General features: G+C 38.7%; 1 protein-coding gene across 1 annotated transcript; it reads right to left on the reverse strand.

The window, feature by feature from the left end:
- Positions 1–538: 538 nt before the first annotated feature.
- Positions 539–23,914, reverse strand: SANBR (SANT and BTB domain regulator of CSR). Its single transcript, XM_059828572.1, has 21 exons — positions 23,894–23,914; positions 20,457–20,622; positions 18,375–18,561; positions 14,986–15,079; positions 13,510–13,748; positions 12,589–12,647; positions 11,660–11,820; positions 10,688–10,774; positions 10,470–10,580; positions 8,359–8,482; positions 8,013–8,165; positions 7,631–7,776; positions 7,163–7,262; positions 6,255–6,287; positions 4,591–4,690; positions 3,488–3,579; positions 3,344–3,372; positions 3,172–3,245; positions 2,032–2,120; positions 1,578–1,669; positions 539–686 (listed from the first exon to the last, which is right to left on the reverse strand). The coding sequence occupies exons 2-21, from the start codon at positions 20,604–20,606 to the stop codon at positions 650–652; spliced, it is 2,157 nt and encodes a 718-aa protein (XP_059684555.1). The 5' UTR covers positions 20,607–20,622; positions 23,894–23,914; the 3' UTR covers positions 539–649.
- Between the last annotated feature and the right edge of the window lie 1,376 nt (positions 23,915–25,290).

Below are 25,290 nucleotides of genomic sequence, written 5' to 3' on the forward strand. Positions count from 1 at the left end.
CGTTTCACGTGCAAGATGCAATACTGCATCATCATGGCATTTATATAATCTTTGGAGGTCTAGTCTCTACCTGCTACCCACCTTCACACAAATGGGAGTTGTGCGATATACAGAAGGAAGCCTCAGAACTGCATTAAAATTTTGTTTAAACTAGTCTAAGTCACAGGTATTGTCACAGACTTTAAATGCAAATCCCCAGAGGGCTGATCTAAAATGTACCACCAAATGCTACACAATATAAATACTGTAGGCGACTTGTGTTAATGCTGCTGACTGTACTCAGAATTCAGTAGTCTTGCTTTTTCCCTTTTAGTATTTCTAGCATACTAAAAGGCATATTTGTCTTCCCCCATAAATAAAGTTAGTCTAATAATTTAACTTTGTAGATTTATAAAATATTTTCTATGCAACTTAACACAATAGCCTAAAAAAGCAATTAAGTTTAAATTTAAGAAATAGTATATTTACAATTAAAATAAGTACAGACCTTATTGGATTTGCATTAATTTATCGCACAAAATAATTTACAAGGCTTAAAGTAATAAATAAGTCACTGGAAAGCTTTCAGAGGTGCGCATTCTCCGTACATCAGACTGCAGTACAGTTTCAGGAAGCAGTAATGTATTCTGGCTAAAATTTTTTTGAGTCCTTATGTTGGACGGCCTTGACCAAAACGGGATTTTGACCTGCATGAAGAACATATAAGAAACATAAGTACATATTATTACTGCTAGAATTTTGAATTATTGTCCAGTCAGCTCTCTAGTACAGTATTTGTTTGAAATTACTTTCATGTTAAAGTGTCTTCTGAGAGGAGAAGAGGAAAAAAAAAAAAACCTCACTCAAAATCTATTATTGAGAAAGTTGTGTTTCTGCCAGGGTACCTGTACACACAAACTACAAATTCACACAACGTACACAGCTGAAAGAACCGTGATCTCAAATATCTTCTTTTGAAATCACTAATTCTACAGAAAGAAAGTCATATGCGTTTTTTTGACAGAAATAAGACCTGTGAGAAATTCCTCTGACATTGTATTTGAAGCTTCCAGCCCATCCCTTAAAAGTTTGTCAGCAACTCCATTATAAGCTTCAGCTCAAGAGACTCACCTGCTGGCCAAATTATAACCAGTTCTAGGCTCTGCAACTGCACACGGTGTGCCAGCTTCTAAGTTCATTTCTATTTTATCCATTTAAGGCGTAGAACACCAATATGCATAATGTAGGTTTTTGGTGGGGGAGGGTTTGTGTTTTGCTTTTGGGAGGAGGCCAAAGAATAGGCTAAAGAATCTTTGCTAACACTTTTCCAGTTACCCATAATTTTGCAAAACATTATAGTGGAGCAGCAGTCAACCTCCCAACATAGGAGCTATAAAGCAGTTCTTCCAGCACGGATACAATTGTTTCATTCTCTTAGGTGTAGTTTAATTTGACAAAGGAAGCTTTCACATATATGGTTAACCTGCTGGAAGGGATGCTGATTCAAAACAAAGTGTATGAAATGAGGCACATTTTTCTTTAAACGCCCCCCACCTGAAATCCATGTTCTGCTTTTCCCTTTTATTTTAAAATCTTACCTGGCATTCTTCTCAGCATTGCTTTGTCGTGCACTGACCTGTGCTGAGGCCTTTATCTGAGCTTCAAGTCTAGAGTAAATGCCTCCTGCATACTGGAATCCAAAAAAAACCCCAAACATTTTGACATTATTCCAATTTAATCAGTGACTTTTCATAAAAAAAAACTAATATTCAGCAGAACCTATGGCATACTTGGTTTCATTAGCACAAGCCAGTACTGAAACCTTTTAAACCCATTCTATTTTCCATGCCCAGTTTTTAAAGGCATTGAACTTTAAATATTATTTTAAACTATTTTCACCAAAAAATCATGCTTGGAACAAAATGAAGATTGATGAAATTCAGTTCTTAAGCTTAATTATTGAATAGATGGTATTTTCACTTGTGTTACATATTTATTACCAAGGCTTACTTCAATTCTGTAAACACTACATTGAGACAGGACAAATCTTACTTCTTTGCTGTCTTTTGACTTGACTCGATCAAGGTCTCCCAGTCTCATTTTTATTAAGTGCCCTGTAATCTCAGACATTCTTCTCTGATCTGCCAGAAATAAGAAAACATATTTAGGACAGATGTTTTCCTTGCTACTGAATACAAAGGGAGAAGAATTAGACGCACACTTTAGTGATATTCTATTTGTAAAATTAGCTTTCTTTTCAGCTCATATAAAAATCTCGAACAACCAAGATCCTAGATCCTGATGCATAATGTGGCTTCAGCAGTATTCTTGGCAGATACCAGAATCAGACTGAGGCATTACACTGAGATCAAGATCTAAGGGAATGGTTTTGAGGCAGAGCTTTTCAAAACAGCAAAAATGCATGTGAATCTCAGGAGAGGATAAAAAGGCGGAACAAATATAATTCTGAATATTTTTAGTCAGAAAGACTGCAAAAGAGATAAAACACATAAACATTCACTTCTGTCTGCACAGACAACAAATGGCACAGACATGCAGGAAAAATTACTCGCATACTTATAGAGTCACCAGATGACACAACTATAATCTCTGTAGGTTATGTGCTGACATTCCAAATAAAGAACACAAACCACACTAACATACACTTCCAAAGGATTTTTCCTTTTTCTCCTGCAAACTTGGAACTACTTTCCAATATTTTCCCAGTCAGTAGGCCCAATGCTGCCCATTTATTTTTCAATCTGTATGCAAGACTACAATCTATAGTTTTACATGGTGGATTTTCTTTCCATTTTCCTGCCATAAACATTTTTCCTCCTGTAGAATAGATGAGATTGCTAGTAAATGCCAATCAAATCCTGAAGTAACATTTTCAGAAGGAGTTCCTAGCTGAATGAATATTTTTGTACAGTTTGGAAGAGTCGGAGATTGCTGTGTGGTTTGGATACAGCTGATTACTAATGATTAGCCTAGTTCAAATCTGTTCTCTTCCAAATGAGGAGCAACTATTAAAAAAATACCCCAAAGCCCATTGCTATATCTGAGATTAAATTCAACCTAAAGGTTTCTAAGTAGCTATATTTTAAGAAAATTAGCCGTTTCTTATATGAAAGAATAATTTTTTTTGCATAATATTAACTTTATGAAAGCTAAACTCATGCAAGAACAGACCATCTTCTCTTTGAGCATCTTGGTTGAATCTTAGCGACCTGGAGGCATCCCATTTGTTCTGCTGCATACTCACACTGGTTAGAAAAGAAAAGATGCACACAGTGTTACCAGTAACAGTTCACAAAAAGGGATATACTGTAATATGTTCTCAAGGACTTTGAAAATTACTTACATGAATGGAGATGCATCTCGGGAACTTGACTATCAAAGAAAGAGAAACGCATTAAGTATTGTTCTAAGATCAAGTCCAAAACTTAAGAGAATTCCTCATTATTCAACCCAACCAGAGAGGCTGGTTTCATAGCTCTGATTTTACCTTCTCAGATGCCTTCTCCTTTTTCTGACCACTAGGTGAAGAAACCACTTTCTTTGCGTGCCGGTAGGATTTCTTTAATTTCTCCTTTCTCCCTGCTAATTGAAGAAATATCTACTCATACCATCACAGATACTTGGAATTTCTCAACTACACAGCTAAAAGAATTTTCTCCCTCTATTCCTTTACAAACAGAGTAAATGAATAGGCTGTTTTCCCTTTGTTAGTGTTGCAGGCATGCTAATACACGCAGATTACTCATAAACACTCTTCTATGAGAAGTGTGCAGGAACTCAAGTACATATTTAAAATGCAGAGTGTTTGCACATAACTGCATAACTTTTCGGTTGTAACAGTAAAAGCAAGTGCACATACAAGCTACATCTTTGACCATATTAATTCAATCAACAAGCTCTGAGTGATATCAGACCAAACAAGTTTAACGTCAAACTACAAAAGTTTTCTTTCCTTTTATTTATTTATTTTTTAAGTGTACTGGAGCACTCCAATCCCTTTGAATCAAGCAAAAAGAACAAAGAACTGACTCTGTTCAAATGGCTTATTACTAGGGTGGAAAGCAGAAGCTGCTTTTTGGCTTTCCATGTTCCTAAACTCCTTGTCGTATTTAAAAAAAAAAAAGAACAAAAATCCTTTTAGATCATATAGAGCTTATCTTCTATGCAGACACAATTCTAGCTGTGTTCACTAGTCATTTCACTATGTAACCAGAAAAATTGTGGGGGAAAAAAAAAAAAGGCAAAAAATATAGTCTTGTAGCTACTGTTTTTTCTTCCAATGTTTGCCTACAAGAAACTTCATAAAAATAATTTGATAGTCTTTCCTGCAAAATACACCCTTGATCAACTTTGAGGACATCTCAGACATGAATAGTTGCAGCTTTCCTTGTTTGCCAGTGATTTTTGATGGCACTGAGCAGTGGGTCAATTAATATCTAAACACAGAAAAACTAGATATCCAAAATTCAAGTAATGTTATTTTTTATTTTAAAAATGCCTAATGTTTAAAATTTGCTTACAGAAGAATTCTGCTGCCTTGAATCCCTATCTCTAAATTCCAGGGAGGATGACTGTAGAGACTTGTTGTACCTGGTTTCCTGCATACTTCTTCTTCATCCCCCACTTCATCCTCAGTGACCTCTGAGCCAGTGGTATACTCCTCTTCTTCAGATAACAATGACTGCTGTTTCTAGTCAACAGGAGGAGAGTGCCACAGATTATTAGTCATGCTTGATTCCTATTAAGTGATACATTTAACCTGTCTTGAAGGAGTTATCTTCAAATCTAGCTCCATATCTTAGCGACGTATCTGTGCGCACAGTTAGGTCTGAGAACATGATTCTCAACTATTGAGAAAGTAATTTCAAATCTTTGCTTAGAATGTTTTGGTAAATATATTTATGTTTCTTCCAAGCAGTCAAACATTGTAAGAGATGCCCAGAGAGACTGTACTATCTACATCTTCAGAGATTTGACTGAATATGAACCTCAGCAAAGTGATACAACTTTGAATCTAACTTTGAAGGTGTCCCTGCTTTGAGAGTGGGAGGAAATATATAGGATGACCACCAGAGATCCCTTCCAACCTATATTATTGTATAATTTGGTATTTAGTATCTAATGTATTGCTGGCTATATTATTTTCCTAATTAGTAAGAAAAGTTATGTTACGGTAGCAAATATCTGAGCTAGCCACATAATCACAGAACACGGGAAACTACAAGTTTACTTACAGCTCTACTGAGGCTTGCTGCATCTTGCAAACTGCCTGAAATTGCTGAGATACTCAGTAATTAAATACAACAAAGGACGCATATTGCAGTGCACTACAAGTACATACAGACTCTGTGCACCAGGGCTAACTGCATTAATAACTTATTCCAAGTCGGTCTGGAATATCTGGTTGGGGTTTTTTGTGAACTCGCCCTAGTACGTAAAAATTTTTTTTTCCTTCCATCTCTCATACATCATCATGAACCACTGGCTCCAATATTGCAATAGATGGGGTCACGATGACTAAGGGTCACAGTGAAGAGTTCCTAACTGATCAGCACAGCATAATAAAAATATTGAGGAATGTGATATTTATATTCCTTGAATATATACATACAATTTTTTAAACTAAGTGATAATGCATGCCTAGTAATCCACGAGAAACTGTGAAGCCCAAAATGGACTGCGAGTTCAAAAAGTTTGCAACAGGAACTGTGTTATTACAGGACACTAGAAGCATCAGAGTCCAACACAAATCATCAAGAGTGTCAGAAATAAATTGCTGCTTTCTAGCATTTACATAAAAAAACCCAAATCCAAAACATAAATCATGAGACATCCTATGCTGCTGCAAGAACGATTCCCCATCCTCTGCGTTTGACTAGGTCCTCAACCCTGATAAAAGCTTTTTGCAATGAAGCCGCAGCATAAAGAAGATTGAAGGCTTGTCTGAGATGCTTCTTAAGAGACAAACTATGATTTTGATGATTTACATTTCTGTCAGCCTAATGAACTCTTAAGAACTGATGGCGTGCATCGCTGGTCTATTGTTTAAAATTTTTAATGTTTATTGAAGCCAAAGTAGTACTTCATACTTTCTTGTAAAAATTGTTGCTATACTGCAACCTCCAAATTAAAGCAGAAGTAAGAAAACACATTTTCCTCCAAATTAATTAGAAAATCAGACAAAAATCAAAGCTAGATATCTGCTAGTACGGAAGAGCAAATATTTAAAATTATGAACAAAATATTTTACTAACCAGCTGTAAAGTCCAGTTCTTCAGAGAAAGAAACTGTAGTCACAAAAAGAGAAAGGCATGTAAGTTAAAGAACAAATAATTAGAAGAAAAAAATCGAGTGGAATTCTAAAAACAGGAGTGGTATGCCATAGCACAGCAATCTACACTGGTAACTCCTAGAAGGCCTACTCTCATCTAACTAGAAATTTTGGTGGTATGACTAAGCGTGCAAACAGGTTGTGACCTACTAATTGATTAAATGCAGTGAATTCATAATCATGTTTTAATTTGACTAACCTTAGCACTACAAACATTTACCGCTGATTTTAATTAAAAAAGCAGTGCAGGATGGGGGGGGCAGTTATGTACCAGATTGTTACGGAGTTTAAATTTAATAGCCTCCCGCATTTGCTGCAGCAGAGCTTCTGATACTCTGAAATTCTCACAGAATCAGCAGCATCACGCTACCATCAGGATCATTGAGTTACCAGAAGTTCCACAATGGGTGCAGAACTTCAAAAACTTATCTTTACATGAAAGCTCTCTTTACACCAGAGGTAGTATTGTAAACCATCTCCTTAAACTTGGCTTATAAACTATCTCTGTTGACCTTACATATATATAGTAACGTACATGCATCCTGGATCCTTAAATATCATCAGTTTAAGAATGAGATGGAAAGCACAGACATATGGGGAATTGCTTCTGATATACAGAAATATTTCTGGCAGACATGGTAAAAGTTTTCCCTTTTCACCAACCAGGTATTTTGTATCTATGCTACCCTGCAATGCTCAGCAGCGCACTTCTTCCTCCAACATCATATGGCTTTTGTTTTTAATAAAAGTTGTCTAACGAATTCTTCAAAGTACCCTTGTAAGAATCTTCATTATCAGAAAGAAGGGGGAAAGACATTAGCAGTCACTCACAGCATTGATTTCTCCAGTTTTGGGACCCCAAGGCGTATTTGGTTCTACAAGCACATCACATTCAATGCCTTTTTCATCACAGAGCCCAATACCAGAATCACTTAAAGAGAAAAGATGTGAAACGAAAATAATTTTTTCTATTTCATAACTTTAGAATCGGTCTCTCTTTACTCATCATGTACCAAGAGAATACAGACCTCCAAGCTGGCCACATAAGATTTTGATAACAATCCATTAAAATCCAAAAATAGGAGTGAATGCTTATGGGGGTTGAATGACTAAATGTCTGCTTGAAATATAAAAGGAAAAAGTACTTGTTCTTCTCTTCCCAATTTCCAACTAAACAATAAGTTACCTTTAAAAAGGCCTATGTCACCCATTTTAAAATGGGAGAGAAATCAAACGTAACATGCACATGTTACATGTTGAAGGCTAAGTTATTTCAGCAACACAATACAATGTTCTTACCTATTCTCATCCTTAGTGAAAGGAACAACAATAACATCTCTATGATGAAGCAGATCATTCAATATTTTAGTAGTCTGAGATGGCAAAGCATCCCCATCTTCACTTCCTGAACGTAAATCAACGACGTGATCCCTCACTTTGCAGCCCTGCAATACATATACACCGAAGATCAAATACTTGAGTTAATGGGAAGAATTGATTTCAGGAAGTACAATAACAAAACTTCAGCTTTTGAACTTTTGTGTCGCAAGGTCCTTGCCTGCCTTAGGACACTGCAACAATTTACAATCCTTATTTTTGGAAAAGATCTTTTTTCACAACACCCTGTCACGGCCCCCCCCACGTGTTATGCTCTTCTAAAAGTGAGCTAGTATTGAAGTACCTTTGGGAGGGTCGTAGGATCAAATCGAAGTACTTTTTGGTTACAACAGGGATATACTCCTGTCCCAGTCGAGCCCAGAGCACTTGCTACACCTGGGTAAAGAACCGGCTGCGAATGGTACTGGCAATGGGAGAATTCGGTACACAGGAAAGACTACATTAGAGTAAAAAGAGAGATCATGAGAGGTGAGATTACTTATGGTCGTCAAAATTTTGCACTATAAAGAACATATAACAAGCTTTATTGTCATATATTTTCCAAACTGCTTTAATCCCTGCCTCACCCCCCAAAACTCACCCACAACAAGCCATCTACAGACAAAAAAAAAAAGTGAAAATATACTAACTTGGTTACATCTTGAGCAGATCAACCAATTGACAGTCCCCCAAAGACGCCAATAAACATCACGCCAGGATTTCAGTTCCTCATGAAGGCCAATTAAGTACTCGTGGACTTCCCAGGTTTTGTCTCTGAAAAAGCAAAAGGTCAGGTTGCAGACAGAGTCATAACTCTGTTTTGATCCTGCCACCAGAAAGGTGAGGTGGAGAAGGAGCAGAACACCACACGTTCCACTGGTGAAAAGCCTACAGAAGAGTTTAGAACAGGAAGGATACAACATGGGACAATCATTATTGAATTCAGACCATGACAGAAGAGCCTATATTCTTTCACAACATCCTAAACTTACTAACAACAAAGAATTACAGCTCGCTTCATCTCAAGCTCCATATACTGCAAATTTGTAAGCTCAGATAAATATCAAGCCTTCTGGAAATCAGGAGAACCATAAAACGGAGGAAAACCCAATACACAGACTAGAAGAAATCAAAATATGCACATGCAAACAAGTTCAGTCATATTGCAGTTTTCTGTCTTTAAAGTAATATGTTGTGCAACAGAAGTACTGCCATTCTATTTTATTTTAAAAGCCAATATAACATGTATCTATGTATCTGCAACACAACAGCAATTACTCAGTTAAGAATTAAAAGTTTGAAAATATAAGATGATGTCTTTTTGATTAATCTGAGACTTCTGGTCTTAAAAATACAGACTTTGCTCCTTCCTAGTGACAAAATGACACACGCCTCTTCAGAATTCAAAGGAGAATACGCAACCTGCACTGGTGCATGCTATCTTCAGAAAGAGCAGATTACTATTTTCCCACAATTTTAAGCCCTGGCTTGAACCATTTTTTATTATATATACACGTCTAACCTAGACTAAGCGAGCAGTACTTCCAACAGGAAGTTAGTTCTAGGCACCACTAGAGGACCAATAAATATAAACCTATTTTTAAGTCAGGAAAGACAGGCTTGTAATAGCTCCTAAGCCTGAATTCATTAGCAACCAGCGTCACTTCACCTAAGGAATGGTAAACGGATTCTGTGTAGAAGTACCACAAGGCAAATAATTAGAACCTAAATAATCCTCTGAGTAACTTTAAAACCCTGTACATTTATATGCTAGGAATTGCACAGCAGCTACATTCAGCCAGCTTAAGTGAAGTAATACAATTAATGAATTTTACGTGGCTAATCACTAATGATCTTAATAGGTCAGGACAGGGCGGCAAGATTCGCTTCCATTTAGAATGTTAGACAGAACTTGATCCACACCTTGGAATTACTGACAGGGGGTAACACTAAATACATGTTACCTTGGGAGCTGACACTGAACTGTGTTTTGGTTGTTCTGAACAAAATAGATCTGATGAGAAAGGCTTCCTGTTACTAATTTCCCACTATCTTCCTTAAAGGTGGCATGTGGGGAGGGAGGGAACTGCAGCTGACCACACTGATCTTCATTAAGAAGAGAATACAGCTGTTCACAAACATGGATCAAACAGACAGAACTGAATTAAACATTTGTGCCAAATGAATAAGGCATACATACAAAACAGGTCCTGGAAGCTCCTCTGAAAAATACTTCAGAACAGAAAAAACAACTGGCAAAGTTTATTTATAGTAGTCTTTAAGCAGGCTGAGTATGGGATCTGACAGTGTAAAGTCAGTCTAGAAAATAATCTTTAGCATTTCTTTGCTGGCAGATGTGGATTTATCATTCCATAACAAACCTTGTAGAAATGCAGCCTTTAATTTAATTTGTCATCGACTACATGTATCTTAAAACCCTTTGATGGAAGAATTATCTGAGTGGTTTTTTTTATTTAAGGCAGTACAACCCAAAATAGCCCTCCCAGTAATCGTGGCTGTAGTTTTTCCATTTCCATTCAGCAGCAGCACTGCTGAAGGAGTTTCAGAAGTACATCATCATAATCGTTTTTTTTTTTTGCTAGGTATATAAGAAGTTGAGATGTTTCACACTGCTCTTCACATATCTATGACTTCATTTTGTAACGTGAGTATCTGATAATTCCTAAATATGTAGTATTTTTTAAAATCACCCAAAATCATATATAGAAGAAATATTTTTTTATATATATTTATTCACTACCTTATATGAACATAGACAATATTCCCATGTCGATCTATGTTGATTTTTCCTGGTACACAAGGAATTCTTCTTTCAGTTTCTTTAGTTAGCAGCTTTTTACATAAACAACACCTAGATTAAAAAAGAAAAAAAAAGAAAGTAAGTACTGGAGTAAGAGCATGACTTTGAAACATAGGGACTGGTCTTGCAACTGTAGTAATAATAAAAAAAGACCATACCTGTATAATGTTGCTGCATTTCCTCGAGAATCTGGATTTAGGTACTCTGGATCAAACAGTCTCTCAATCTTCTTGCAGAAAAGTTTACTATTAATGACAGCAACACAGCCTACCCATTAGAAAAAACTGAAGATTGTTTTCTGTATGGTGAGACTAACAATGATACTCTGATGATATGCAAAGTCACCATATTTCTTTCAGAACCTAGCTTTTAATGTGATTTTCCTTTAAAATAATCTGTTTGGATAACTGGATAACCTGCTCCTCTCAATTTTTACACAGATGTGAGGAAAGAGATCCCTTAATTTTTTTTCCTCTATTACGTTCTTTGTTTGGCAATGTAAACTGCCAGCTTCTACCTTGACTAAAAGACCTTTTATTAATGAATACTTCTGTGAAATTACACTTAACTTTAATTCTAAAAGTTGTAACATCTCCTTCTCTAGTGATTAAAATACTTTCTTACTTTCACCTTGATTTTCTGTCAGTCTGCCCTCCAATAATTGGCTCTTACCTTGATAGTGACTAAGTTGGAGTCCTTATTTATGAAATAGTATTCCATCACAACTATTCAGCCTTCCAGCCATCCTAAATTCTATGTCCAAACATCAGAGTTCACAAGATGCTGAAGCCAAACCATTCTCTATGAATTAGGAGCATGTCATCGCATAAAAGGTTCCTCCTTACCCTAATCCTGGCTCCCATGTGAGAATTCATGAATAATTTGTCCATATCACACCCCTAGTGCGGCCTTTCCTTTTGCTCGTTTCCTGTAAAAAGCTCTTTTCTTTTGCTCATAATTTTAATATAAAATTCTGAAGTCACTTCATGACATTCTGTGTTAAAGATATATTGTATGAGAATATAAATTGTATATATATCATTTTAAACCCCACAGTGTCTTAGCTGTTCTGAAAAATGATCCAGAAGCCCAACAGCACTTCAGTAGCATACTACAGGGCAAAAAGTTACCTCTTAAATTTGTCCCTTTTGTCCTTCAACTCTTCCACTTCATTGTGTGTGAAGAGATCAGCAATGTGCGTGACAAGATTAGCATTGATACAATTCATGTTACATGGCGTGGCTACAATGGCATTCATATTTTTGTGACAATAATGAATGCATTTTTCTACCTAGGAAAAATAGAAAAATTGAAAATAATGTTAAGGAATTCTAGACAAAGCTCTCTCAAAAGATGTACTAATTGCTTCAAGATTTTTACTTTTTAAAGTGTGGTGTTTTGGAAAACTATTTCAGTTCAACTTAAAAATAAAAATCAAGTCTCAGATTTGTCTAAAGGAGATTCCGAATTAACGTGACTGAGTTAGTTTGTGTTCTCCTCCAAAAGGTTTCTACAGACCAGAAAACAACTCCACAAATGTTTCATCTTCCACAAGTGGTACTTTCCAATTGCTTGTAAAAAGAGAACCACAGTACACATTATACATAGTATTGCCTGGATCTCAACTTAAATACAGAGTAAACATAGCTGTTTAAGTGTGGGTCACCCCAATGACAGAACTTTTGACAAACATTTTAACAAACAAGTCAGTAGATATTACTTATACAGAACTGAAGCATATAAAACAAAGGTATTAATTGATTTAACAATCTTTTTTGATAAAACCTATCAGAAGTCAGATACTGATGTTACTCTAGATCAGTCATCAGAAGGCAAATCTAAGCTCCCACTATCACATTTAGAAATAACTTACTCTGTTTGCATTGAGATTCTCCAAATATTGGATTACTGCACTGAATAAGAAAGGTGGTAAAAATCTCAAAGTGTTCTCATTGCATCATCTGTTTATGTAACAGTGAAAGCATAACAAACAAGCTGTTAGACACCTGGTAATTAACTATGCCTTTATGGCAGAGAATCTTTCTTTCTTAATACTTACTAATGAATCCATCTTCAAAAACTCAGAAGAAATAAGAATCGATATGACATTTGATGGTTCTAAAAGGCAACAAAAAAGGGGTTTTTTACATTAATTCTTTTGATAATTTCATATCACATCCCTCCCTCTGCATATTTAGTATCTGTTTTAAGTATTATTTTACCAATCAACCTGTCACTCCATCTTCCAATATGTAGAGCATTTTCTGTTTTAAGAAACAAAGTTTTGGTTTATCATGTAGGTGACGAGACTACAGCTAAAACAAACTATGATTTATAAAAACCGGAAAAAGTAGCTTCATACGGATACAATGACTAATTACACAACAAGATTAACTTCCATCTGTAGCCATCATACCCAGCTGAGATTTTGCTTAACATAACCTTTGCATTGCAAGTTATAACTCTATTCTCTTGGTTTGTTTATAGTTTAAAAAAAATGGAAGCAAAGGCTCATTAAAAGATTAAAAACTTGCCTCAAATTCATAAAGGCAAAAATTCTTCTACCATTGTACCAGACTGCATTGAAATTTTAGAAAATATTGCAATTGTACTGATGGGGAGCAGAGGGGAAACAAAACAAAACCCAACAATCATCAGTATTTTAAAACTACCACTCTGTTCTTGTTCAGAAGAGGTCTGAAGAATCTTAATTAAAAACACCAGACCCAAAATATATTAAACTTTTTTCACTGCTTCAACTATCAGGATGTTTCCTCAAAACTGTCAGTGCTGACAAATCAGAGACATCCGTTACAACGGCCAGAGGATCTCTGTCGCAACACTTTTCTAACAAATGACAAGCTTCAGTGCAACAGTCAGAAACAAAGAGACTGGGGCTGAACTGTACCAAAAACATTACTCTTCCATGAGTACAGAACATAATGAACCTACAACAAATGATCTACACACTTCCTTTTACCTAAGGTAGGCATTTCATTAGCTTCAGAATCTTTAGTGTTCCTTTTAACATATCTCATCAACCAGTCAAAGATGTGAACATCACAGTGCACTGAAATGTCCACCTCCTCCCAGCGCTGGGCATCCACTGACAGATATTCAGCAAAGTATTTCATTTCCGAAATCAAAAGGTCTCGAGGACAAACAAAATCTTCTTTGAGGTTTTTAGCTTCGTCACACACATGGATCACCATATTTGGCCTCAAAAAGAAAACAAGCCACAAACCAAATTAGGACCATATGCCAATTAGAACACCAAAATAAATCAACAAATATCTCATCTCCAAATCTGGATCACACATCGCAACACTGATGGCACTGACAGGTTTTTATTAACAGAAGGAAAACAATAGTTTGTATTAATAGTTAATAACTGCAATTTAATAGAAACTATTGTCAGATAGCATTGTCAAGTGAAGAACACAAATGCATATCCTGACATATACTCAGTACAATTTAATAGTTTAGTTAAGGGACTGAAAAAAGAAAACTTCTAGCTCCAGTCCCCAATTTTGTCTCCAGTTTGTTAGGGGATCCTACATGAATTACATAAAGAACTTTTTTGTTCTCCCCTTTTTATTTTCTTGAAAAAATAGGCAGATACATATGCCTAACTTACTGAGGCACCAAGCACAGTCACAGCATAGAAAAGCTATTTCCATCTGTGGAAATTAGAATCATCTTATTGTATATTAAAATGGCCTCTTCTCCCAAGTGACGCGTGACAGGACAAGAGGAAATGGCCTCAAGTTGCGCCAGGAGAGGTTTAGACTCGATATTAGGAAAAAATTCTTTCCTGAGAGAGTGGTGAGACACTGGAATAAACTGCCCAGGGAAGTGGTGGAGTCACCATCCCTGGAGGTGTTCAAGGAACATGTGGACGAGGCATTGTGGGAGATGGTTTAATGGGCATGGTGGTGTTAGTTGGTTGATGGTTGGACTTGATGATTTTAAAGGTCTTTTCCAACCTTAGTGATTCTGTGACTATTTCTTAAGAAAAGGTCATAGCTAGCTTTAAATTCGTAGCAAAATTTTTCATTTGCACTTTTCATTTACGGCTTCCTTTTCCCGGTTTTACATAGGACAAATCTATGTTCACAGACCATTTTCTTTTTTCAAAATGTGATTGAGCATCAGTCTTGCTTCATTCCTTTTTAAAAATCAGGTTATGTTTCCCATTCTCACCACAGCAGTGATCAATGTCTCAAAGGAACACTATGGACAGATTCATAAGCAAGCTATTCCTATTGCACATAAGAAATTCTCAAACCAACTCCTAGTATTTCCATAGCAATACAAGGTTTCAAAATTTCTTACAGCATTTATTAGGATGTTCCCAGCTGTTTTCTTTGTTATAGTAGAAAAACATGAGCTATTTAGACATCTTTCTGTCAGTTCTGTAGTCTCCTAGATAACAAACATACAACGATCTTCTTACCCCTGGCTTTCATCAGTGCTTTCTCCACCTTTTTGCACAGGACCTTTCTCAGATTCTGAAGAACAACTCCTTGTGGAGGTTGTGCTGGGCCTTCCTTCAATGTAAGGAAAAAAGGCTGTATTAGAAGAAAAATACCTGACCTTTTGCTCTTCAGCATCTTGGAAACACAACTAAAGTACAGCTCCCACGGTGGAGCAATGTTACACAACTAGCAACAAATCTGTGCTACCATAAGGGCTACTAGATAATCCAAATTCCTGCTCTGAATGCCATGCACTGGAAACTCAGATCAGCAGCATTGCTGGGTTGCCCAGACACTTGGCTGCAAACCCAGATTGGTCCTGTTCTCAATATAGAGTAGTAAGATTCATGTAGAGGCTTCAGCATTTCCTTCTGGGAATGCAATCCATTCCTTTAGCTCTCCTTGCCTGCTTTGTGCGATGTGGGTCTTAAGACTGTCACATCAAAACTTCCGTTTTCAGGAAGCTTTGCTGCCAGGATATAACAAAGCACAGAAGTTCTTAAGACGTGTTTTGCTAAGTTTCTCAAACACATGGCTTAAAGCAGCAGATGGTCTAAAACAATGCTCAAAGAAAGCAGACCATCAAATTCATCTGGTCCTAGAACTACATCATGTAGCTTATTCCAGGAATAAAGGACAGCTGTGCTTTAGTTCAAAAAAGTTATCTTCACAAATGCACTACAAGCAGTGGAACCTGGACACAAAACCTAGTGAAGTCCAGGAGGTATAGCCACCAAATCCAGCGTGTTCTGGTTCAAGAGTTAAGACAACCCCAGCTTTCCAACGCTGAATAACACTTCCGACTGTGATGAATGGATCGCCACAATCTGAAGCTTCACTAACCTTGCTTACAAGTCAGAAAGACCATTGTCTTTTTTAAACAATGGAAGGGCACACATCTGTCTTCCACTGATGAAAACTCGTAAGGTCGTGATTTTCCATGATTACTCCCTACTCCCCAATTTCTAGGAAAAACAGTTCCAGAAGCATCTTCCCCCTCTCATGTAATGTAAAAGGCTGTACTCTTCTGAAGAAGACTAAGATAGACCTCTTCATCTTATGGCTAAATAACTATACCAGACTGACACCGAAGATTATTTGGAAGCTCCATACAGTTCAGAACACAGCAGTTATGCCTTCAGGAAAGCAAAGTTCTTACACCAGAGGCAGAAGAAACAAAACTTTCTCCAAAGATATAGCCTCAGGCCTTGCACAGTTAAGCCTTAGTCAGGCCATAATAGAGGGAACACAGTTAATAAAAGGGGAAGATTTACCAGACAGACCCTAGCAAAACCTTGGAAGGGGCTGGGTCAGCCACAGCCTTCAGGCAGCCACTGCACTGCAGGCAGATGACCCGTGCTAGCGTTAAAACATCCACGGCGGGAGTGCTTGATTTTAAATGCAAGGTAAGGTGAGTATTTTAAAGGAAGGGCCTGTGGAAAAAAATGACATGGAATAGTTCTGTCTACAAATATTAAGAAGTCTATTTTGAACACAGTGAAGTTATTTATTAAAGAAAAGGAAATAATGCTGACAAGAATATGCAACACAGCCAAATAATTAACGGGGATGTCTGAACTTCACCATACATTTCTTCCTATCTTTTTTTTTTCCTTCCCCCCAAAGCTTATAGATTGCTTGACTTCTGACAGTTAGTAATAAATACTTTGGGTAAAAGTTTATCCTATATGCTTGTTTACTGCCATAATAAGCATTCAGAGGGACTTAACAGCAGTTTGCCTTAGAATTAGCAAGCAATAAATGAGCTTTTATAACTTGGCCAAAACCGGAATCCAGCTCAAAATTAATTTGGTCTGATTGGGGTTTTTTTGTGCTGTTATTCGTGTCTACAAACAAATCCAAACAGGCCCAAAATTCTTGATCCTAACAATAAGCAGATGTGAAAAAATCCACTAGGAAGTAATTAATTAAACAAAAACCATTTACAAATAGGCTTTTCTCAAATCCCCGACTCTGAAATATACAAGTACCTCACAAATATTACAAAGGTGAGTTCACTCAAGCCTGTGAGAAAAAAATTAATTATCCTAATTTCATATCAACAAATTACATATAAACAGGGAAAATGTTTTATCCAAAGCCGCAAAGAAAACAGAAAAATCTCAGGCTAGGATCTTGTAGTAGGAAACATTAGGGTACTTAACTACATTAATACTTACTACATGTATTACATTGTTAAAAAGAAAACATGCACTAATTGTCTAAAGAGTTCTATAAGCAGAGTTAGCTTGTTAAATGCCTACTGGGAAGCTACTAATCTTATAAGTAGCCACCTGTGGGTGCAAGAAGCATTTATTCCACATCACACATGTAACAAGTCCATAATTGGAAGCTGATTGGAAGCATTTTCAGTCTAGATACTCCATATACAATTTTCAAATATCACCTCTTGATTAGAGTTATTAAAAACATTTTTTTCATTCTCCAGGAAAGGTCAAACAACTGTTTCTCTTCTGCAAAGAGTACAGTGACCAGAAAGCTGTGGCACTGTGAAGGAAGTCATAACAGAGAACATTTTGTTTAAACACTTCACTGTCGTCTTAATTTTTAACACAAAAATTGTTTATTCATTACTGAAGCAAATTTCTCATGCAACACATTTACCAAGTCCTACAAGGTGCTGAAAACATCTCAGTCCACAATGAAAAACAGAGAACAACTATCACACAGTTAATTACAACTTCTTACAGGAGAAGTACTTAAGGAGATGTTAAAAATATTTAATTGTGCTGTGATTTAAATACAACTATTAGGACCAGTCCTCTTCTGCCAAATTATTACTGGGACACATAATTGACTAAGACAGATTACATGTCATTGCAAGACTGTCTTGCATCAAAAAGTAGCTACACTATGCTCCAATTCCTGTGTAGCCACCTTGCCACCGAGCAGCACGGCAAACACAGGGCTTTTAGATGGGAGAGAAGGGTCTGACCTCAAGGGATCACCTTCTCAGCTTTCTGCAGCTTTTCTACACAAACCTTTCTAGTTATTTTAATAACACAGCTTAATGTGATTGCAAACGGCCGTAGGTTTAACAGTACAACACTGGGGATACAAAACAGGAGAATAATTCCTCTCCCCACCAAAAATCCTAAACAGAGGATTCAGCATAAGGATTTATGCCTTTTGGAAGGACAAGCTGTTAAAAATACCCAAACAAACATCGATTCTTAATCTAAACTAACTGGAAGTGACTTCATGTATCCATTATATTTATACTTATCTTTCTTTTTCAAAGATGAACAACTAGTATTCCTGGGTGGACTTACCGCTCAGGACAGAAAAGCATGCACATACTGATTATAATCAAAGCCAATATATTTCAGAATGACTAAAAACATACCAGTTATAGTAATAGAATCCTGCCCAATAGCAGGCTCCTGAAACTCTGTCTGTGTATCGAGCAAGGAGGATTTGATGTACGTAGCTAAAGTTTCCACAGGACTCCCACCAGCGGCCATCAGGGGATTATACTGGTTGTCAACGGGTGAACTTCCACTGCTTTTTAGTTCATCAAACCTTTTTGCACACTGTCACAAGATTAAATGATAGGACAATGAAGCAGTAGCTTTCAGTACATTTTTAATAACTGTAATTTGAGACGGATATTGTATTTCATATCTTTTGCATGTGAACAGTTACTAATATTAAACTTCTAATGCTTCCTATTTAGTTAGTGGTATCAGGAAAGTACATAAATATACAGTAAAATAAGTAAGATTTACCACAATTAAACACTCTAACAGAAAGAGAAAAAAATAAGATAAAACCTGTTTCAGCCTTTATTTCCTTAAACCCTGTGATTTTAAGCCCGATCTTCAAAAGGGAAAGTTATGGGGAGAGTTTAAATTCTCATTTTGCAACTAGTTCTTTTACCATAAGCATTGTCAAGTATTATTAAAAGTAGCTATAGTAATTGGTTCATAATTATTATTCTTTTACTTTATGACTTTCATTCTGATTTGGCCAAAAGAGACTGGTGATTCCCACTGCAGTTCTATTAACTTTCCATTCCTTGTTTTGATGAACTAGAAAGTCTTTCCACTTTCTAAATTTGTACTGATACAATGACAATTATGGGTTTGGCTCAGCAGAATCCTACGTACAGGTAATTTACACATACAAGTAAACCTACTTAATTCTACAGGTGATCTTCCTGTGACACAGCTCGTCAGGCTCCATTCAAGCAGCTGTTTTTATTTATTTATTTTGGATTGACATTGCTGCATGCCACCTGCCCTTTTGGGAGAGGTTCGCACAGTGGCATCCTTCTGATATTAATAGTGTCTCAGATTTGTAACAATCGCAGTCTACTATATACAACAGATACATAAAAGCACAGGTATGCATTTACTTAATTGCCTTAAATAGGGACTCCACATATTTGAGACACTTCATTCTTTAAAAACAGAGTAATCAGACACGTACTAATCAATAATATTATCTTAACTAATATGAGGAGAGAGTTCACTGATAATTTTACAATTATTTTAGTTGCTTAATGTGCATGGTACTATCTCCAAATTGAAAGGTAAACAGTGGAGACCCGCCCCAAGTGCTTTGCCAAGCCCTTGAAAGGCAGTAACAGTCCACATAAGCTTCTACTCCCCATCATTCACTTTTAATGCTCTGAATACAAGGTTACAGTGATGCCCAATAGCAATGCTATAAATGTGAGCTGACACATTTGATTAAGTTTGCAAGAAAATAAAGACAGCTGGCTTGTTTTTTTGCAGCTTTGCTGAATCACAAGGGCAAAAGACATTTTCCTCTCTTAGCTTACTTCCCCTCAGAACTGAAAAATTCAAAGTTATTATTAAAAAAATAGCAAGCATTTCACCAGGAAATTCAGCAATCCAGAAAGATTAAGTATACGGAGGTACTAGGTTCTTCCAACTCTATTCCAACCAAAGAAAGAAAAATCCACATCTTGTAGGACCAAGCAAGAGACAGCTGCACTCTCAACTACCTAATGGAGATCTGTGACTCATACTTCCTTAGAATTGTAATGACAAGCACAGAAAGTTACCAGGTTTGCTAGTAAGTATACTACAATCTACATGAGGTTAGCGGGTACTGCCATCCTTTCCATGAAAATCTTTGCTACGTAATCTGAAATATGTTAGCACAACTACTTTTTTTATTTAAATTTTCACTTTCCAGTAATTTTTGTTCTTATTCGATATCAGTTCTAATGAAATAAAATGCAGAATGTACTTCCTAAGTTCAATGTTCAGGTTTTGTAGAAACAAATTTTTTTTTTTCGATCTACTGCTCATTTAACATTTGTGATTCTTTAGGTATAAATTACTTCAGGGGAAAAAAAAAAATCCCTTAACTTCAACTTCCCTCCCTCCCCCAAAGATGTTTTGTTCTTCATAAAGTACTGCTTAAACTATACAAATTCTTTGATTAGTAAAGTCACCTCTTTAGATGTATATCCTGGAACTAGCCTGGCCACGCTGTCCCAGTTGATAGGCTGAGGAACACCAATTAGGGAACACAGGATCATATCCAAAACCATTTGATTGTTGTCATAGGGAAAGTTATTGTTTTCTGAAAATCCACGACTCATCTTTGGCTGCTTAAGCCTAGAAGAGAAAATGTTATTAGCAAGTCTCACTGCACGGTTTGCTAAAGTTTGATCTACATTAACTGCAGCACTCTGTAAGTTACTATGGGAAATGTTTACCACAGCGTTACAGTCAAGTACTAATGCTTTATTTAACAAAATTTATGTATTCATACCTGTATCCTCAAAACCCTGGGGGGGGGTGGGGAAAAGCAGATGTGCAAAGCATACCAAAACCAACTCAACAGCAGCAGGCACTACCTACCACTCATTTGAGTTGTCCAATTCCAGAAGGGATTCACACCACAGATCCCTCCAATGCAAAAAAAGGCCTCCCACATTCACAGAATAAACAGCCTAAGCAACAGAGGGACATTTGAATTTAAATTTACTTACTTTCATATACATCTGTCTGTTCCCCCAAACTTTCTACTGCTCAACTTCGGCCTCCTCATGCTCTGCCTATTTGTTTTGCACACCTGACTTCCATTATATAGGAGCCAACCCAGGGCACCCGGCTAAGGGCAATCAATAACACTTTGGAGCCAGGAAACACAACACCTGGATGTCTTTCAGCTCTCCCCCTGAGGACCTGACTTTTGAGTTGTCCTAAGGCACTCATAACTCCTGATTAGCTGGGATTACCAGGGAAAAAAAAACCTTGTTCCTTCAGCTTCAGTTGAACACCAGAACAAAGCATGTAAGGACAACAGTGAACACCTTAAAAAAATGCAGTTCTCCTAATTTGAAAAAAGTGTTATATTTAGGGTTTTTTTCCTTTTTCCAAATGAGTTTTATGTATAGCACCAGGGAACACAGTAAAAGTTCAAAGTACTATTTTAGCATATGCTGGGAGAAAACTGCAGGCATTAATCAAGGCTTTCACATTCAAGTAACGCACAGCCAAAGAGCTTAGTAAGGACTCATTTGGAAAGGCCTTCGGACCTTTTCTGAAGTACCTTAAACAGATCACATAAATAACGGAACTTGAAAGTCACATACAGAATTACGACTTACAAAGCAAGGATTATTGAGAGTTTCAGAGAAAATACACTTAGATGGTAGCAGATTTAATGGATCACTTGTTACTAAAAGTATACTACACATAGAAGTTTCTTTTGCATCACCCTCTTTCTAAAAGAAAAGATGCTTAAAATATACAAAAGAGCACTGATTTTGTTTCAGACTCTAGAAGCTATTCCAGCACTTTGTTTGTTTTGTGATAGAAACAGAAATCACAACAGCAGGTAACTGTAAGCTTTCATCCTCCCAAAAGAGCAGCTGAATGAAACCATCAGAATGAAAAAATCTAGAACCCACCAAAATATTTCTTAGGTTTCATATATTAATGAGATTTAAAAAAAAAAAAGCCACAAACACAACACAGAGGTCCAATAGAAAAAGTCTTACCATTTTAGCAATTCTATCTAAATGAAATCTATTGCAAAGCATGCCAAATAGCCGGTTTTAAAGGACAAAGGTCCTTCACAGACAATATGAGCCCAAACTTTCCAACTAAGGTAGACGCAGCTGCGAGGTAAAGGCAGACCAGTCCCTGCAGTCACTGAGTCCTTAGCCCTTATCCTGACATACTATCAAGTGGTGTCACTGTGGTAATTCTATGGTGGAGACTTCTCGCCGTCAGCGCACAGACAGATGTCAGTATCAATTATATTTAAGCCACCGAGCATCCACCGTATCTGCTGTTATGAAAAGAAATAACCGGGCCAGAACAGGTCAGCACCAGTGGCAAACCTGAGTGGTTATAAAATATGAAGCTGACTTCTTGTGCTACCTTGTACGCGTGTAGCAGCTGATTTAAATATGTTTGACTGAGATAAGCAAATGATGGAGTATTAGAATCCTCTGGTCTTGAGCCACAAAATATGCTTAATGAAAACAGAATTACTAGCAATATCAATATTGCATAAATCACCATTTTAAGGACTAGTTGTATGATATGATTATACTGGGAATCAAAGAAAGACAGCAAAGCAGCTATTTTGAAATAATTAGAGTCTACAATTTAAAGGCAAAAATACAGCGTGGTTTGACTGCTTTGCTGGTAACAAGTTTATGTACACATCAGCACTGTGGAACATGAAGCAACCCGACCATGAAGGGATGACAGATACTCTAAAACGTAATGACACATTCAGAGAGGATGAAGCCTTTGTCTCTCAAGTATTTTTTATTCGCTTAGTCTGTACATTAAAATACAGTTTTATATATGCTTATTACTGCAAAGATAAATGAAGGAGCATATTTAATTGCAAGCGTACAGAAGTTAAGTCTTTTTATTTCTATTCTGGAAAAAGCACGGGACTCCTCTTTGTGGCTTTATACATGATATTTAACATTGGCCTTTCTGTCCTTTAACTATACTTCTGACAGGATTTCCTAAAGACACACACAAGATTCTGTCTCATGCAAGAACTGTGCACTCCGTAAGAAGAGCAACAGAAAGCCTGTAATAAATCATATTGTTAAGAGAGAGAAGGCAACTTCTACAGATTCTCTCCGGTTCGTTACTGCAAGTAAAGCTCAAGTTAACCCTTTCGTCAACTATGGAAACCGGAGGAAAAAAGTTTCAGGATTGTTTAATTCTGACCAACTCATTTGATATGCACAATATAGAAAGATACGTGACAATAGGAATTTTTATTAATGCTTAGTATTCTAAATTAAGTGGTGCAAAAGATTCCCAACACTTTAATATAGAACTGATGTGATTTAAATAAAGAGTTAACCCATTATGCAGGAAGTGGGTTTACATTGCGGAAATGCACTGCCTCAATTAACACTGATTTTTTTATTTAAAGCAAAGAATCAATCTAGAAATTAAGAACTACTATCCTCTTGCACGTGCATAACCTGCAGGAAGGTAAAGATGGTGGGATGGGCATGAGGTTTCATGCAGAACCCCTACATGCAACGAAGCGATGGTGCAGAATGAGGCGGGGGAGAGAAACAACAGCAACTTTGACTGCAGTTTGCCCACGTACTAGTCAAAATTAAAATAAGGTATTCACATACACAAATAAAAACGGATCCCAGTTCTCGGGGCAAGATCCTGCGAGGGCAACCAGCCTCCTCAGGCAATACCGCCCTGCTGGGCCCCGCCCTCAGCAGCGGGGACCTCCGCAGCCCCCGACGGAGAGGCCCCCGCAGCTTCGGGCACCCCTCCGCGGTGGGAGGCGCGGGGGGGCCGGAGAGAGGAAGGGAAGCCCAGCGCCGGGAGGGCAGGAGGCTCTCCCGGCTTCCCCCGGCTGCGCCAGGGCAGGGGTTACCTGGCGGGCTCCCAGGCGAGGGGTCGGCGGGCGCGGGGCAAAGCGGCGCGGCGGGACGGGCAACGGCTCCTCCTCGAGGCGCAGCGGCCGCCGGGGCAGGCGGCGGGACGGCGGCGCCGCTCCCTGAGGAGACGAGCGGCGCGCCGGGCGCCTGCCGGAGCGGAGGCGGCGGCGCGGAGCCCGGGCGCAGCCACTCCCGCTGCGGACCTCGGCAGAGCCGCCCCGGGGGCTCCTCAGCGCGGCGGGACCCGCGGGCCGCCCCCGCCCCGCCTGCCGTGCCCGAAGCGCGGGAGACGGGCGCCCTCACACGCCGGCGCCGCCCGGCCCCACCCTCCCGGGGAGGGGAAGCGCACAGGGCTGGGAGCGCCGCGAGGGGGGCGGCAGCCGCCAATCGCCGCCGGGCGGGTGATGAGGCCCCGCCCCCTCCCTCCGGCGACAGCCAATAGGGTGGCCGGGGGGTGGGGAGGGGGGGAATGCGGCCGCGCGGGCAGTGTGGGAGCCCCGGCGCGCGCCGTGTTGCGGCGGCGGCCCCGCCTTGTCGCAGTGCAGCGGCGGCGGCAGCGCCCCCTCCCGCCTCGCGGCCAGCGTCCGGCAGCCTAGCAACGGCCGCCCCGCGCGGGGAGGCGGGGCCGCCTCTCCCCGCCTCCGCGGGACGTAGCCGTGACGCCAGACTGCGCCTCCGCGGCGTCACGAGCCGGTGACGCAGCCCGGCCTCCGCCCGCGCCTCGGTCCCGACTGATTGGGGCGGGGCGGGCGGGTACTGTTACACCACGCGCGTAAGAAACAGCCTCACGATATAAGCACTGCAAATTAATTAAGCGAGAATTTGTGTTAGAACGCTGCAGTGAAGACTGCATTGTACCCAGAAAAAGATGCTGACCAAAGATAGGCAGCCTCAACTTAAGCTTTTCCCCGGTTTCCAGCTGATCTAAGTATTTGGCACACTTGTAACTATGAAAGCAGTAACAGAACCTGTAACTTAGAGCTAATTACAGGGAACAGCCCAGCCACCGCAGCCGTTCAAGGCTCCTCTCACACCCCACAGAGCTGCTCTGCAAATCCCAGTCCTGCTATTCCGTCCATTGTTGGTTTGCTCCCTACCACATGTCTGCTACTGCGTCAAACCTTCCCAAACATTTTAAAATCGCTTCCCTTGGGAAGCCATCCCTGCCTGCTAAGGATCAGCCCAGATCCCCTCTTCCTACATGCAAGATACAATAATCCTCCCCAGTCCCATTCTTCTTTCCGCCTCTGGCTGAACCCCACCGCATCATGCTATGTAACTTCCGTTCCTCCTCGGTATTTTGGCAGGAATCCCCGAGGTAATCATGGCCACACGGATATTAACCGTTTTCTTCCAAAAACCCCACCCTAAACTCTGGAGTAATACAATCAGG

This window comes from Gavia stellata, chromosome 23 (genome assembly GCF_030936135.1).
Source record: "Gavia stellata isolate bGavSte3 chromosome 23, bGavSte3.hap2, whole genome shotgun sequence".
Classification (NCBI taxonomy): domain Eukaryota; kingdom Metazoa; phylum Chordata; class Aves; order Gaviiformes; family Gaviidae; genus Gavia; species Gavia stellata.

What these genes read in the sequence shown, in the direction of transcription:
- SANBR (XM_059828572.1), bottom strand. Translation starts at nt 20,606, where the DNA reads ATGAGTCGTGGATTTTCAGAAAACAATAACTTTCCCTATGACAACAAT. An exon ending in GGATTCTATTACTATAACTG is followed by an intron (nt 15,080 to 18,374) that starts GTATGTTTTTAG and finishes CTTACATTGAAG; the next exon opens with GAAGGCCCAGCACAACCTCC. An exon ending in TCTGCTCAAGATGTAACCAA is followed by an intron (nt 8,166 to 8,358) that starts GTTAGTATATTT and finishes ACTCTAATGTAG; the next exon opens with TCTTTCCTGTGTACCGAATT.